The sequence below is a fragment of the Ascaphus truei genome, chromosome 2 (assembly GCF_040206685.1).
Source record: "Ascaphus truei isolate aAscTru1 chromosome 2, aAscTru1.hap1, whole genome shotgun sequence".
Taxonomy (NCBI): domain Eukaryota; kingdom Metazoa; phylum Chordata; class Amphibia; order Anura; family Ascaphidae; genus Ascaphus; species Ascaphus truei.
The window spans coordinates 12,760,102-12,777,403 of NC_134484.1; the positions used below are offsets into that span (position 1 = coordinate 12,760,102).

The following is a 17,302-nucleotide window of genomic DNA, read 5'->3' on the forward strand; positions in this document are numbered from 1 at the left end:
CAGAACCCACTCTGAATCCGCACATATCGTGACCTGCACAGCGATATCTGGCCTCGCGGTGCCTACACTGCGGCCCTATTCTGTTTGTAAAACCCCGAGACCTAGAAAACGCATGGCACTGCACCCTGCTGCCGGCCTCTCTTGCAGCAGTGGGGTTATAATCTACATATAGTTATAATTACTTTTTACGGCGAGAGAAAAAAAGTGCAAGGCTTGCCGCAATGGCACTGTAACTACAAGATTGGTGGCACTGCACTATAGCACAAGCAGAGGTCAAAACCAAAAGTTATATTGATATTCAGAGTACACAGGTGTGTCCAACTCTAGTCCTCAAGGGCCACCAACAGGTCAGGTTTTAAGGATATCCCTGCTTCAGCACAGGTGGCTCAGTCAAAGTCAAAGACTGAGCCACCAGTGCTGAAGCAGGGATGTCCTTAAAGCCTGACCTGTTGGTGGCCCTTGAGGACTGGAGTCGGACACCTCTGCTCTAGTAGAGTATGGGATAGGTACATCGCCAAATCAATATGGTCCGAAGCGGACGATTAACTCCAGTAGAGGTTTGCAGGCAGATCACTCGCATAGGATTACATTCAACTCCCCCCCAATAATGTCTTATGTGCAAAAAAACCACACAACCCCAAAACACCTAGAGCAGGCCTGCACAACTCCAGTCCTCGAGGGCCGCAAACAGGTCAGGTTTTCAGGATATCTTTAAATCAGCACAGCTGGCTCAATTAGTGGCTCAGTCAACCTGGCCTGGCCCTCGAGGACTGGAGTTGTGCAGGCTTGACCTAGAGAGACAGATTACAGAGCACTCAAATGCTCTGTTCTATACCTTTTAATACGGAGTCTTATGGCCAGGATGGCTCATGCATGCGTTATACTTTACTTGTAGATCACACCACATTTAAATCCTTATGCTTCTGTTAAATATTCATATACTATGGAACAAAGCACTTGAATAGCTTTAAATGATCAATATTGCCCATTACACTCCATTGAGGACCTATTTGTGATGACCAAGGATGGATTCTCATCCCCTTAGCACTCAAATAGGAAAGAACTTTTAGGATAGGAGAACTCTGCTTGTCCTGATAATCATTGATCAGGTGTGGCGAGGAGCTCACACAACCTAGAAACAGTGTTTGATGCTGTATCTGTACAGTCCTGCAAGCTTACTCAACAAAGGAGCTGTATTTAAAACCACACAGAGAATGTCTGCTCACAGGCTGCAGCAATGCTGCCCCCCTGTGTTAAAAAGAAGGTAGTTCACTGCAGGCGATATTTTATAAGCACTGTAGATTTGGGACCAGATACGTTAAACTCCGTTATATACAGCAAATTATCGGACTTTACGTATGACCGAAATGGACATTATTTTCCCTGGGGTTAAGGCCAAACCCACATAGCTAATTACCCATACTACAACTCATTACCATAGGCTTAAAGTCCTGTTATTTTATGACAACGTTACCCATCTTCATATTACGTCATTAAAGTCTTAGAGTTGCTCTCAGCCAGACACAGATATAGGGTTTTGTAGGAAAGGAAAGTGAAATAAGGCAAAGCAATATGACTTACTTACTGTAAGTCATACAGACATAGGTTTGCCAGGTGGCTTCTCCAAAAATACTGGACACAATGTTAAAAAGGTGCGACACGCTCGAGAAACACTCTCCGTGAATGCTAACTTAGGCCCGCATACATGTCACACATCCCATGCTGTTGGCTATATTGTTCGGTTACCTCTTTTGTCTATGCAGTGGAGGAAATAACCCACAGCGTATAGTGGTAAAGGACAGTATACAATTGGTAGTGTAGGGACCTGCCGATAGTGTTTACCTTGACGTGGGTGCAGGCAGTGGCGTAGCAAGTCATGCGCGGTCCCCCGGGCAAAATTTTGATAGTGTTTTTTTTGCGCATGCGCGACTGGAACTTGCCGAATGCGCATGTGCACGGGCAGCCGGTAAGTGCCGAACGGGCATGAAGTCAGGAAGTGCTCTTCGCGCATGCGCATTCCACGCTGCTCACAAAAATATGCATTGTTTACCCTAGAGAGCGGGCCCCCCAAGAGCCCGAAATTAGGCCCACTGTGTGGACCAAGGGGTTCTTATCTGCCCTCAAATGATATCTGCTGTAAAAGCTCAGAGCCCACTTGATCCTTTAAGATTTAGGATCGTCTTCTGTCCAACCAAAGCAAGCTTTTTATGAATTCCCCTTTGTCGGTCTCTACCGCAGTTGTAGGGAGGCTATTACACAGATTGGCTGTGAAGTACAGATGTAGCAGGATTCACTGTTCCCAGAGACAATACAACCTGTCCCATTATAATATCAGTTTCCATATGAGTCAATTGCAGTATTGGTGCAGAGTATGACACCTCCGAAAGCGGTCTTCCGGCACAGAAGGGGTCTTATTGAGAAATAGCACTTAATAAATATGATGCTCTATGTCCGTTTACTTGAATGAGGCTACAGTGCCTTGCAGCACGGAAGGTCTTGTGGGAGTAGCACCACTTAGTAAATATGGCCCAATATCTCTGGAATACATTGTTATATAATTGACAGCTCATTACAGCCGCAGTAGGAATTAAACAACCTAGTTTCACTGGATATTGTGCCCCACTGATTCCCTTCCCAGACCTATTCAGAAAGAGATCTTAGACCCTTCATGGTAAATAAATAACCACAATGCTTGAATATATGCTGACACTAATCTGCTTTTTATTTGTTATTTTACATGTGCAGTATGTATGGAAAGTGAGACAGAAGACAGTAGTCAAGAAATCATACTTCATCATACAGAGTCCAACACAACCAAAGGAAACGAGGCCACCAAAATATTATTTTCATATCACAGAATGATCACAATACAAAGCAGCTCTGTGCTGCAAAGTGTATCTAATGTGCGCAATAAGCACAGTCTTTACGCAATGCAACCATAATTCCATTAATAAATAAATCAGACACATTTATAATCTTATTTTGACGTTACAAATAAGACAAAAAACTCCCAACTTCACAAATACAAAGTTCCATTTCAGTTCTCCCAGCTGAAGAAGCCGAACCGATCTCTCCATCGTGGCACCGACGCTTCCACTCACGGGATTCAGCAGGCTCTGCTAGAACACCTTGCAATGAATCCGGGTTTCTGCAGCATTAATGTGATTACTAAAGCTCAATTCACCTACTCATTAAATGCTATGCAGGTTAATTGCATTCTTAGCTAAGTCCAGCAATTCTACTCGCCTGCTTGAATTTACTCATAAGAGTAAACACTTTGCACAGGCTTCTGGGTATTCCATTACAGGAATGAGGTTTTTGCAGCTTCTCACTGCAGCTATTCGCAGTTTGGAGGCCAGAGTCAATACATGGACTCATTATTCTGGACAGCACTGAAGGGGAGATTGAAGGTGCTGCTGCCCTTGCTGGCGTTACTCTTCTTGTTCCACATTAGTAATGTGCTGGCGCTCCTGCTGCTAATTATGGTCTTCCTGCTGTTGTCTTTGTTGCCTTTCAGAAGTTCGCCAGATGTCAACATGGACGACTTCTTGTCCACCACCTCCAAGAAGAATGAAAATAGAATCACATTAATAACTAACACACCTTTAGCGGGCATTTATAAATAAAACAAAACTACTGTATGTTCAACTCATTTGTGCGTTTCAGGATCATATCCACTTGAAGTTCAATGTATCAAGTTAATTTGGGAGCTTAATTGATTCCACAAGAGGCATTTTTGTCCCTGCGTCTCGTAGAATGGATGTACGAAGGTAATATGCGCCTATTTTATGGATTTCACAATAAGACTTGGGGACGAGTTAGGAGATATATAAAAATATATGCCTCTATTCTTTCTTTTCTTCCCTTATGTACCAGAAAACTCTGCCGGATCTGAGGCTGAAGGAAAACCTTCTTGGCTGAAAACTTACATCAAATGTATGGAACTAAATAAACAAAGTTTTCATTTGCTGTATGAAAAAAAAAAAAAAAAAAAAAAAAAGAGAAGCTTTTTTTCTATAAATGTATACATAGATCTGAAGGATTGCATATTTTTGCCACATAGCATTTGCTATTAAACTCCCTCAATTAAATTCACAAGCAACATCTCTGGCAGCTCAGGACTGGAATTATAAACCAAGTAAAAATTAAAAAATAAACACTAAAGCATCAGCTGCTTTCACCAACATACTGTAGAAAAAAATAAATTTTATATGACTGCGTAATGCTCGTGTTAAAAGTACAGATTCGGGGGGCAAGTTTTTTTAAATAAAATTTGAACTGCGACTGCTTCATTATACAAAATGTATACTCATACATTGATTTCTTACATGTGGTTAAATTATATCTGTTTACACAACACAAGGCCTCCCCCTTTGCTATAATTAATCTAATTGAAGTAAAGAGGTTTGCAAATAGAAATAAGTGTGCTCAAAGGGCTATAATATGCAGACCAAGGAATGTGAAATCTCCTGTTTCCACTCGTTCGGAGCCCCCTTCTCTGATTGCCTTTAGCTGCACAGAAGATTCCTTGGAGGACGTGTTGTTGCCAAGTTGGTGCTTAAAAGGTGCATTTCGCCCCCCACTTCCCCCCCCCCTCAGCTACAGGGACACTTTTCATCCCTGTTCCCCATTTACCTTTCTGGACTATGCTGAAGCAGGGAACCATAGCGGTGAGTCGCGCAAGCATTTTCAAGGGGAGGTATTGCCGGGACAATGTTCCTACATGTATCCAGGAATCAGGCATGATTCCTAGGTACATTTTTAGGGGAACCAACAACTCCGGATTGAAAGACACACTGTTACTGGGTCCATAGCTAACTCTCTTGAACCCATATATATGGATCAGGGGTAACCATGAATGAGCTTGAGCTTTATTGAGAGCCTGGTTACCTCCTTACTGTCACAGTAGTATTGCTGCATTAATGTAAGATAAGATTGGAAGGCGGGTAACTAGGCTATACAATAAAGGTTAAGCCCAGCTGGTTACCCCAGGGGCCATGTATTATCGCATGTAAAAGTTAAAGTGTCCCCTGCTTTTCCACTTTTCATGTTCCCTTTGCCCGTACTATATGTAAGTTTTAGGTGGGATATTTGGGTAGAAATGCAGCTTTGTTTGCAGGAGTTCAGGGGCCAGTTACCGGTATTGCCCTAATACTCCCCGGCGTGCAGGCATGATTTGCCGGTACGCGAGTTGAAGTAAACCGGAGCTGCCTGGTGTCCCCCAAACTCCTGGTTTTCGAGCCCAGATATCCCAGTCCTATTTCCCTTACATATATGGGTCTCCCCAAGTTATCCTATGGATTAAGTATGTTTTATTACATATGTGCATTTACTATAAATGTATATTCAGTCAGCCCGGGCATCCATATAGGTGCCATGAAGTCTGGATAAACATCGGAGTTTAAAGAGGAGACGGGATGTTGAGAGGTGTTGGGGTGTTAAGTGGCCGGGCGGAGTACTGAGTCCAGAGAACAGAGACCCCCTGTGGGGAGGACCCCCTGGTCTGCCACCCAGTGGAGCTTGCCCAGTAGGTAGCAATGGGTTGACTGGGGGAAGCGGTAGAATGTGGGCGCGTTTCTCATTCATGAAATCATATGTCCCGCCCACGGGGCATCCCGAGCCGGCTTAGCACGCCTCCTCCTCTGACGTCAGCCAAAGGACGAGCCCCTATTCATATTGGCTAATGGGAGGGAATTTCCACACTCTGATTGGTCGCTCCTCCTTCCTCCATGCTGAACATAGAACAGCGGGGGTTATGTAAGGAGATGCCCCAGTCAGAGAACCAGACGATCTAGTGACTTGGTGTCGCTGAAGCTAGGGCGGCTTTTCAAAGTTGTTCTGTCACAAATAGCAGAGCAACCGGCTTCGTTTTGCAGCCAGGAAAGTCTGACCTGCGGAGACTAAGTCAGACGCGAGGACCAAGTTCTGAGAATTGAACGTAGCGGGCGCGGCTGGGAACTGAAGCCGAAAAGAGGACCAGGAGAACCGGCGGTATATCCCGGTCAGGGTAAGCCTTCCGAAGCAGGCGCCCTGCACCTATCTGAGCCTACATTTCACCCTCAGACCCCCAGTAAACTGCATTTTGTTTTTACTACCTTGTTTTGAATAGTGAATGATCCCGGTACCAATATAAATAAGTGTTAAAAGTCTTAGTCTCCCGTGACTACGATCTTGTTTGCCTTTGCAGCTACTGCATGACTTTGGGCACTATTGCTAAGCCTGCTGTCTACCAACATTCCTAAATCCTTCTCCATCAAGGATTCCCCTAATTTATCCCTATTTAATTTGTAAGTCGCCTTTTTATTCTTGTTTCCCAAATGCATAACCTTACATTTGTCTGTATTAAACATCTGCCATTTACCTGCCCACGTTTCCAGTCTGTCCAAGTCCTTCTGGAGAGAAATGACATCCTGCTCTCATTTTACCACCTTATTTATTTATACCATTTATATAGCGCCCCTTACACAATTTAGTGTCATCAGCAAAGATGGAGACTTTGCTCTCGATGCCAACCTCAAGGTCATTAATAAACAAGTTAAAAAGCAGGGGTCCCAGTACCGATCCCTGAGGTACTCTACTCACAACCTTAGCCCAACCTGAAAAGGTTTTATTTAGGACAACTTTCTGTGGTCTATCATTCAACCAGTTTTCTATAAAGGTGCAGATATTTTTGGAAAACAAAGAACAGATCCTGCGCTCCTACTAATTGGGCTAAAATATACTGTACGTGTGACATGTTTACATTTAGTCTGTGTGACAAAGGAGTCTTTTGGTTGCATCTTTTGATCTTTGTTACACACACTTAGGTTCTGAATGTAAACATGTCACTTGTATATTTTAGCCCAATTGATAGGAGAGCAGGAACTGTCCTTTGTTTTCCATATAGGTAAGGCCAATCCTTTTATCAGCAGCATACTTCTAAAGTAAGGAGCAGGTAATATGTACTGTCTTCCGCAAATATTTTTACTGAATCCAATTTTCTTTATTTTGTACACAAACCTCGTGTGGAACCATATTAAAAGCCTTTGAAAACTAAGTAGACCACATCAACTGCATTGTCCTGGTCTAAATGCCTACTTACCTCCACCAAGAATCTAATAAGGTTAGTTTGACGCAACCTCTCCTTCATAAATCCATGCAATTATTAATCATTTTGTTTCCCATTAGGTATTCATGATTATCCTGTACTAAACCTTCAAGAAGCTTCCCTCTACCTATACAGGCTTACAGGTCTGTAATTCCCCAGTTGCAATCTAGCTCCCTTTTAAAATATAGACACCTCGTCTGCTTTACACCAATCTTGTGCCTGTGGAAATGGAGTCCTTGAATATTCAATGTAATGGTTTGGCCATTACTGGACTTTGCGCCTTAAGAACTCTTGGATGTACAGTATGCCATTGGGGCTAGGTGCCTTATTTACTTTAATTTTATCAAGCCGCTTATGATGTCTTCCTCAGTTAACCAATTGTTCATTAATATAGAGGTTGTGGCTTCCTCCTGCGCACTATTTTTGCAACAGATTCCTCCCTGGCAAATATAGAGGCAAATAATTTAATACCTCTGTTTTTTCCTTATCCCCAATAATCTACCTATTTCACACTGAAAGGGTCCTATATTTTATTTTCTAAAATTTATTTAAAATTAGACCATGTTATGGTCACTGTTTCCCCAAATGTTCCCAGACTTGAATATTTTCTATTACGTCTACATTGTTTGATATTACCAAATCCAGTAATGCCCCTCTCCTGGTTGGTTCCTCAATAATTTGGGTCGTGCAATTGTATTTTAGAACCCCAAAAACTGTTTACTTTCGTTGTAATGCTAATCTCATTGATCCAGTCTATGTTTCGATAATTAAAAATAACCCATTATGCAAACATGACCTAGTTTTCGTGCCTTCTCAATTTGCAAAATCTTTAAAAGTTCAACATGGTGACACTGGGAGCAGCAGAATTTTAGAAGGTCGGTATTGCTTGAATATTACAAATGTTCTATGAGTTAATCACTCAAAAACGTAGGTGCAGAAGTGAACAAAGTAATTATTTCTTTACCATATTCTGCAAGTCTGAATTCTGGAATGTGACCACGTCGATGTCCACCCCTTCCTTCCCCACGCTCTTCAACAACTGGACCACGTCCGCATGCTTAGACCATCTGCAGTCCTCACCGTTCACAGAGACAATGTAACACCCCTCCTTCACGCCGGCTTGCTGAAACATCAAAATGATACTTTTTGAAATGATAAATAAAAAAATATTGCAAAGTCAAACTGACCAAGAATGTCCTGGGTTTCTCTGAACCCCTGGTTATGTTTATTAAATGTACCTTCCCAGGACTTTGACAAACACACAAATAAATGGATCTCAAATGCCACAATGGCAACAAGATGTGCTATAGCCCAACACTGGAAAAAACAGACCTCCCTTCTATGGTATAAAATAAATACACACTTTGGTATGTTATCCAAATGGAGAGAATGACGGCTTTCCGAGAAACTCTTGCTCTTGGTTCCAGAGGGTGTGACAGCCGTGGCCGATAAATAGAAGCAAATAGCGGGGAAACTGATTTCTATCTTAACCATATAAAGATGAGAAGCATACCATTCTTGGAAAAAAATTATTATTATATTGAAGTGTGCATATGCAAAGAGGTTATCGCATACAAATAGTAATTGCATAAAGTGACCTAGTGCACAAATAGAAAAAACTCTTATAAAGCCGACACACTCACCTGAAGAGACTCGACGTTTCGGGCAGCAGCCCTTTGTCAAGTGTGATATACCACAGTATCCGAGGCGTAACTGCCAAAGTACTAAATAACTCCTCAGTCCTACTTTAACTCCATACATAGCCACCCCCCCCCACCCTCTCTTTCTTACACTATGAAGTCGTCAGCCCCCAACCAGGCCGCAGGCCCATTAGGATCAGTGTTCGATAGTTGCTCTGGGGCCATTGTATTCTCTGGAGCAGAGTGCCATAGATGCCCACTTGGTATTTACCTGTACCTATCTAAAATGTACCTACCTGTATTGTAATTGTGATGCCATCTAGACTCCATGCATAGCGTGACCAGATTTGTCCCGGCAAAAAACAGGACAAATCTCACGCATGCGCAGTTGATGCTTGCCAAATGCGCATGCATGAAGGGCACTTGCCAACCCAAATGCGCAATCGGCACTTCCCGGCTGTTCGTGCACAAACGCCGTATGCCAGGCGCTCATGCGCACGCGCGCTGGGAGCTTGCCAGTCGAGCATGCGCAAGAGCAGCTAGCAAGTACCGATTGCGCATACACAGCGGACAAGTGCAAAGCGTGCATGCACGCAAACAGTCGGGAACGGCTGATCACGTATGCACGATCAGCAAGCGCTCTTTGCGCATGCAGTCGGCACTCACCAGTGGCACAGAGAATCGGGACACAGCCCGTAAAAAAGCAGCTAAACCGGGACGTCTGGTCGCTCTATCCACGCACCAACATGCAACTGAAATATTGATTCGAGCCAAGAACCCTTGCCGCCCGCACCCCTTTTCCCTCCCCTAGCCTTTTTTCCTTCTGTACACCCTTTCCCATGTCCCCTTCCCCCTGTACCATTCACAGTTCTGTGTGTATTGAATTGCTTGTAAAACCAATAAAATAGAAGTATTAAAAAAATAAAAGTATACAGTATATGGCAAAGTAAAACGAGTGCATCATGAAGAATGAAAGACCATTTTTGAAGTGAAACTTCTTTAGCGCCACCTACCACGTGAAAATTTCCCTGGCAGTAAATTGCCTTGACGGTGACGGAAGTACAGTGCAGGAAGTGACGTCACTGTTGGCAGAAGAGGCCATCAGCGACGTCAGTGTTGCCAGCTCCCACCAATCACCGGGGAGGAGACACACACACACGTGCCCGACTCCCCCGAGATCTCCTCCACTTCAGACCGGGGCTGCGAGATCTGGGAGCAAGGGGGTTAGAGCGCTGAGCGTGCTGTGTCCCGTAGCTCGGAGGGAGGGGGGCTGAGAGCGCCGAGCGCGGTGTCCTCGGAGAGGGGAGGGGGGGAGAGCCTGCAGGACATGCTGAGCGCACCTTCCACCCCAGAGCCACACTAGGAAGACTCAAACAGCGACAAACACACACTGACACACACACACACACACACACACAGTGATATACACACTCACTGACGCATGCACACACACACACGAGGAATTCACAGTTACTATAAATATAGACGTGCAAATAGCTAAAACACGCATTCTAAGTCAAACGTCTTTGCGTTTTCGCACTGAAATTGTGTTTTGATTTTTAATTAAAAACATCACCATCACAAATACAATTTCTGTGACAAAACAGTGACAAAAGAGAAAGACGTTTCACTTAAAATGCACGTGCTCGGCACACACTTACTTTTTTTTCTCTGAGGGACCCCCAAGTAAACTCAAAAAGAAAATATTTTATAGAGTCAAAAGAAATCCCAGAACAAGGGGACGGCATTAAACAAAGAGAAAAATGAATGAATCATTTGACAAATGAATGAAATCTTCTGTGACTGACATAAAGGAACGCCACTGGGTTAGAACATAGGAAACAATCTTAAAAAGTCTGCCACACAAATAAAATCAGCCTCACATGTTTAATTAGGAAAAAATGTGTGGTGCTCTCAAGACAAATCCGTAGTAACAAGAAATTGTAGATATGAATGGAAAAACAACCCTATAATACTTAAGTACTTAAATGTCCCAAAGGATGCAGCCCGGTTGAATATAATCCCACATGACAAGGCGGTAAGGATAAATTCAGAAACACCTGCCGGTGACCAGTAGATGAAACATCCTTTGCTTATAGACAAGAAAAATAGGGACAACCTGGAATAAACTCACTTGGGATTCTTTATCCACCATAAGTAGCAAGTCCAATGTTTCCAGTATCCCAGGGTTGAGTGTGCCTCCGTTTGTAGGTAATCTTCTATTTAACCTTGATAAAGGACTGTCTAAGTCCGAAACGCGTTGGTGTGTTTTGTACTATATATTTTGATTCATTAAATAGCTTTATTTTTATGGGAACGTACTCCTGTTGGTTTTATTACTGCTTAATCAGCGTTGGATATAGTGCTTCGTTTTTCCCTCCCCCATTTCACATGTTTAATTAGCATTGTACTGCCTCTTTCTTCTAAATAAGCAAATTGTGAACCAAAGCACTTCAGGAAGAACATGCAAAGCGGTATTATGTAGACATTTCCAGCAGCAAAAGCATTCTATATATGCAGGCAAAGGCCTATCATGTTCCCAGCAGCCTTCCAATGTGCCATTCAGACCTTCCCGAGTGTGCAGCAAAGTGTTATTTACACACTTATCATTCATACAGTACAAGACATGCTGGTCAGTTTTGCAGCTTCCAGGCTTGTGAGTACAGAACAAGATACATCGGAGCACAAATCAGATGAAGCTTTCGTTTTTGAGAAAATCAATTACAGACGGAGATACATATTTTGCAGTGGACATAGGAATGAATGACTCTATACATATGAGGGGGGGAAATACATTTGTGCCATAGTAAGATCTCACCTTTAATAATTTGGAATAGGAGTTTGGTTGTGGGTATTAAAGAGCATATAGCACATCTTGGTACACATGTACTGTAGCCAGGGTCATTGTTCCTAGCGGTAGAATAAAGCAGAATATCACAAAGTTATCCTAGAACTCAATGGCAACGCTTGGTGCAGCATACGGCGATAAGCCCCACCATGTCACACCAAAGCGTACAATGAATCTGGCTACATTTAGGTTTTATATCTATATAATGGGACTTCTGACCATGGATGCGACCGTGAGTTTGTTTTTATACATACAGCTGCACATCCACCAGCTATCACTCCAGCAATGAGGACAGGAGCATCCCCTCTCAGGGTGAACCCGAAGCCCCCGTCTCCCTTCTCCAGGTGGACTTTCTGTACAGGCCGCCACTTGTGTCTAGCAGAAAACAGTGAGAGAGGACCCTTGGGGGGGGGAAAGAAAAGGTCATAGTGCTTCCTTACCAATAGAATCTAAAGCTGCACAAACATAACAATGCATGTTAAGTACTCATTTTCTCTGCACTGGAAATCTGCATAGCAAAGTCTGCTGCAAAACAGACTGAATGACTGGACCAATGTTGTAATTATGCAACAAATATTATATAAACATTGTTCTATAAAAGGATTTACAATTAAGCATGTGATCATTGTAAGCAAACACACACATTTGTATCTACAAAATGAATGTATCTACAAAAAAATGTATCTACAAAATGAATGTATCTACAAAATGAATGTATCTACAAAATGAATGTATCTACAAAATGACGCTAGTTGCTTGGTCTCTTTAACTAAATATTACTGTACGTACAGTATGCTCACAAACGAAGTGTTGGTTCCTGTGTTACTGCTTTCTGATGGAGAGTTCCAACAAACGCTTTATTCATTGTACTGCCCATCTCACAGAATTTATTGGATCTTCATCATACATGCAATAAACATGGCAACCTCACTAGTATAGTACACAATATATTACGTTATCTCTATAAAAGCCTCTTCTGCCATAGCTACTTGTATTTACACCGCATAAACTTACCAGTCGATGGAAAATGTCTGTTACTTTCACATTGGAGAAAGTTGGTGTTTTTATCTCTGGACTTTGATGTGTTTTTGCTGTTTGAAAAAATAAAAATATTCAGGGCTTGACAAATTAACCAAAAAAAGCTACTCGCCATCTAGCCCTGCCTCAGCCCCACCCCCTCTATATATTTTTAATTTTCTGCAGAAACAAAAAGGAAATCAAGTTTGCAGGCACAGGTCCCTGCCCTGAAGAGCTTACAATGTATGTTTTTGGTGCCTGAGGCACAGGGAGATAAAGTGACTTGCCCAAGATCACAAGGAGCCAGCGGCCAAAATGCACTCGCCTCAGGCGATTGGGTGAGTGCATTTATCGAGCACTGGGCATATTAATAGTCTAAATGGAAAATGGGGGAGCCGTGCACACCAAAAAAGAGATGCAGAGGATTTTATGCAAAACAGTCATTTAAGGACTAAAAATCAGTCACAAAAATCTTTTTGTGACTGTTTTTAGTCAATAAATTACTTTTGCATTAATTTCTCTGCATCTCTTTTTTGGTGTGCACGGCTCCCCCATTTTCCATTTATGCTAGTACCCTGACTAGGTGTCCTGCCTGTAGCACCCATGCTGTTATTGCTCTCTTTTTTATGTCGCCTTGTACAAGGGGCAACCCAAATTGCATGTTCTTGATTCTCTCCTTCATGTTTGATTCAACCATATTCTATTCAATCTGAATAAACAATGGATGTAATTAGTATGTAAGACTATTAGTCTTACATACTAATTACATCCATTGTTTATTCAGATTATTTGCAGGATAAAAACAGAGGGGAAACATTATGACATCTGACAGATTACATTCGTTAAGGCCTCACCAAGAAAATTGGGTTTAGGGCTGGAGGTGATATCTCAAAACAGAGAAAGTGGTGCGGGATTGTCTCTTTTTAAAACTCCCTGTCCAGTTGTCGCGGAAACTGATGTCAGGACACTGTCACAGGACACTGAATTATCCTATATTTTTGGAAGCAGCAGATGGTGGGGGATGGTGCCTGTTGCAGAGCTCCGGAAGATGGAGGACAATGGCGGCAGCAGAGGAGGGCAGGAGCGCGCCCCAGCGGTCTGACCTGGAAGTCGATCCCACCTTCCTGTGTCTGCTGCCTGGACGGGCTCCACTCCAAATCCACAGGTAAAAGGCTTTTAGCTTGGGAGGATGGGGTCAGAGAGATGGATATGGAGGGTGGCCATGATCACTGTTGGCTTCAGAGTAACATAGAGAACCAGTTTCCTGCTTGCCGGGCTGCTCAGTTTGGGAGGGCGACCTGATCTGGGCAGTGTCTGGGTGGTATGATGTATCTTCCACTACTTAATGATCAACGTCACTGTGCTGAGGGGCATAATCAGCACCTTTGAAATGTTCTTGTACCATTCTCCTACTCTGTGCCTCTCTCCCACTTTATCCCCGACTTGTTTTGAAAGCTCCTGGTTGCAGTGCTGGATCACTATTGTGAGTTTCAGTTAGAAAGTCTTTATATACCAGAGGGACACTATCTACAAGTTAAACCACTTTGATTACACACAGGCAGAAACCATTTCACTCATTTTGTGACCTTTCAAATTCAATTTGCACCCAAGCTGATTTAGGGTTGCAGTAGCAAAGGGGTTGAATACTTATGCAACAGAGAATTTCTATGTTTCTTGGTAAATCTTACTACTTTATATTCGATATGCTTTTCCTAACTTTATCCCTTTGGAGTTGTTTTTTGTAGATTCCACATGTAAAGTCTAATTTGAAAGCGTCGTGAGGTACACTCAATTGCCAATAAAATGTGAATAATTTGCAGGGGGTGAATACATCTGGATAAAGTATGTATAAAGAGTCCCAGACAATATAATTAGACAGAGGAAATGTCCCACGTTGTCAGTCATAATCACGGAGTTCACAAAAAAGCATTTGATATACTCATAAAAACTCCCACGTTGCAAGCAGGTTAACTACAGCAGCCAAATCCTTATGGCAAAAAATGTTAACTCCGCAATATCACAGCATTATGGTAACCATCTATAATGTGGTGAGTAATATTTTTGAAGGTATTTACTCACTCCGTTCCGTGGGTCCTCAAATTGTTGCGTGCTCCTGCCGAAGAAGAATCAATATGGATATAAAGTTGTGAGGCGGTGCATCTGCTTTGAAGGAAGACACTTGGCCGGACTGCAGTATGCTAGAGCTTTTGATAAAGCGCAGACGCATGCGCGAAACGCGCAAGAGGATTTTCCTTTGCTGCTTTTTTATGTGCCAATAAAATTATTTTTGTACTAGTATACAGCAGTCCGGTCAAATGTTCCCCTTGAAAGCAGATGCACCGCCTCACAACTTTATCTCCATGGAGATCTACAGTAGCCTGTTCATGATTACGTTATACCAGTACTAGAATTTGTAACTGACATCTTCCTAGTGAAGTAATATGACCTAAGAAATTTAACTATACACTTACGATGAATGTCAGGGGCCTCTCCAGTCTCAAAGAAGTCTTCCTCATGATCAATGTCGGAGTACTTGTTTAGAGACCGCTTGTGAGCCAGGGTGAGGACCTCCTGGAGGATGTCCATCTTCCGCAGAATCTTGCAGAGCCCGTGAATTCTCATAGCCTCTTCATGCTTCATGATGGTCTTCTTCAAATGAGCCTTACCTATAGATATAGGTAGATTTGAAGATATTTACTGATGATTGTTTTACAATGTTCTGGGAACTTCCTCAGCAGGGATGTGGTTTATTGGAGCAGTACAATTCATTTCACAGAAGATCCCACATATAATGTGAATGAGGTTACAAAACACTGGTAATTAAATAAAGATCATAGATTACAATAAAACTAAAAAAATAACCAGGTATGTGTTTTGTGGATCCAAGCACACCACTTTTATATTAATCTATAATTCTCTGAAAGGAATCTGCACCCGAGTTTCAAATAACTAAACACTGCATGTGACGGTAAGGGTAGCCAGTCTTCATAATAAAGGTGAAGCTCGGCTGGTTACCCCTGAAAACCGTTGGTCTCTGGCAGCTTAGAAGCACCATAAGTCAGGGACAGTGTGTGTATATCCTAAATCTGCTCCGAGTGTTATAAATATTTCCTGTGATGTAATAAACGTGGGATTCCGGGAGTTGGAGTTTCAAGTGGGATCTTTGGGTAAAAATGCATTCAAAACCCGTGTGGGAGGACAAGAAACAAAGTTACCGGTAGTCCCGTAATTCTACCCGACGAGCAGGCAGGTTCTGCGGGTACGCAAAGTGAATTACACCGGGCTACAAAGTTTCTCCCAAAACCCTGTTTTTCGGTCCCCAGTATCCCAGTCCCATTTCCCCCACATGTATAATGTTCCCATAAGTTTAATATGTGTTAAACAGTGTGTATTCATCTCTCAACAGACAGACCTGGCACCTAAATAGGCGCCACGATGTCTGCAGGTGAGAGGTGTTGAACAGTTTGGTGAGCGGGGAAGGTCAGATTACTAGATCCGGAGAACACGGGCTCCCTGCAGGGGAGAAACTTTGTCTGCCAGACCTGGTGGATCCTGCCCAGCAGGAAGCCACAGGCTGGCTGGGGGAAGCTGCTGCTCGTAGGCACAGTTCCCATTAGTCAATTCATATTTCCCGCTTGCTCGACTTTTTGAGCCGGTTCGACACGCCCCCTCCTCTGACGAAGACAGCCAGACGAGCCACCATTCTGATTGGCTGGTGCCGGGTGCTGAGGGAGCAACAGCAGCCAGCCAGCTAGAGAAGAAGTGGCAGAGGAGGGCTGGGCTCATCTGAGCAGTGCTGTGCTGTGTGACTGCCGAATGACGCTGTGGAGTGCCTCTCAGCCAACTGCACACCTGCATCCTAAGGATTAATACACTACAAGTGCAAAGCAATACTATAAACTCTGCAATAGTAACAAGGAGCAACATACCACTAAAACATCTAGGATACGTGGTACTATACTAAGCAGATTGTTGGGTGGGGGGAGGGAGGTGTTGTGTGTGTGAAAATTAGTCCTCAGTTCTGTGGGGCTGCTGCTGTGCTGTTAATTGAGGTGCTTGTGTCTGTGTGATGGCCTACACAAACCGCGGTGCAGTGACTTGCACGCGCCACCGGAAAACAAGGCGGCCGTGCTGACGCGTGCAGCGAGGCCTTGGCCTTCTGAAGCAGGTGCCCTGCACAGTCGAGGCTAAAGACCCCCCCCCCAGAACCCCAGTTACGTGTGTATTCTTCTGTATTTTGTGTATCATTTGTATGTCTGCTGGTCTCACCAGAATAACCCTCATTTTATTCCACTACCTTGTTCTGCCTAGTGAATTGATCCCGGAAGGTGAAAGTATTAAAAGTGCTGGTCTCCCGTGACACTGCATAATCCCTTTCTGGTACTTCTATCCGAGTCTCCTCTGTTCTTTCATGAAGCTGTTATTACAAAGAGTTGCACAGGGTGGCAGTGTTTACTAAAACACTGATAATACAGGAGTATTGAGGGTTTGTACTCTAGTTCTAAAATATTATACCATCTTTTAGCCATAATGTTTTTGATATAATGCCATAAAAGGACTGTGAAGGGGGAAATACAAAACCTTCAAACAGATCAACACAATTTAAACAACTTCTCATTGCATAAATGAAAATCACTTGGAGGGCATGTTTACGTGTACGTTTTGTTACAGAGATGATAGAATATAGAGACAAAAATGTGAGATTTCAAA

The 17,302-nt window shown here is 43.1% G+C and overlaps 1 protein-coding gene across 6 annotated transcripts in view; it reads right to left on the bottom strand.

The window, feature by feature from the left end:
- Positions 1-2,697: 2,697 nt before the first annotated feature.
- The window catches only part of RHPN1 (rhophilin Rho GTPase binding protein 1), a 96,025-nt gene continuing 81,420 nt past the window's right edge, over positions 2,698-17,302 (bottom strand). For all 6 annotated transcript variants that reach the window (XM_075581461.1, XM_075581460.1, XM_075581462.1 and 3 more), the window contains 5 exons: positions 15,064-15,258; positions 12,590-12,666; positions 11,830-11,976; positions 8,052-8,210; positions 2,698-3,559 (listed from right to left, as the gene is read on the bottom strand). In XM_075581461.1, coding sequence (XP_075437576.1) covers positions 3,362-3,559; positions 8,052-8,210; positions 11,830-11,976; positions 12,590-12,666; positions 15,064-15,258 — 776 coding nt within the window. In that variant the 3' untranslated portion in view covers positions 2,698-3,361. The remainder of the gene's footprint in view (positions 3,560-8,051; positions 8,211-11,829; positions 11,977-12,589; positions 12,667-15,063; positions 15,259-17,302) is intronic.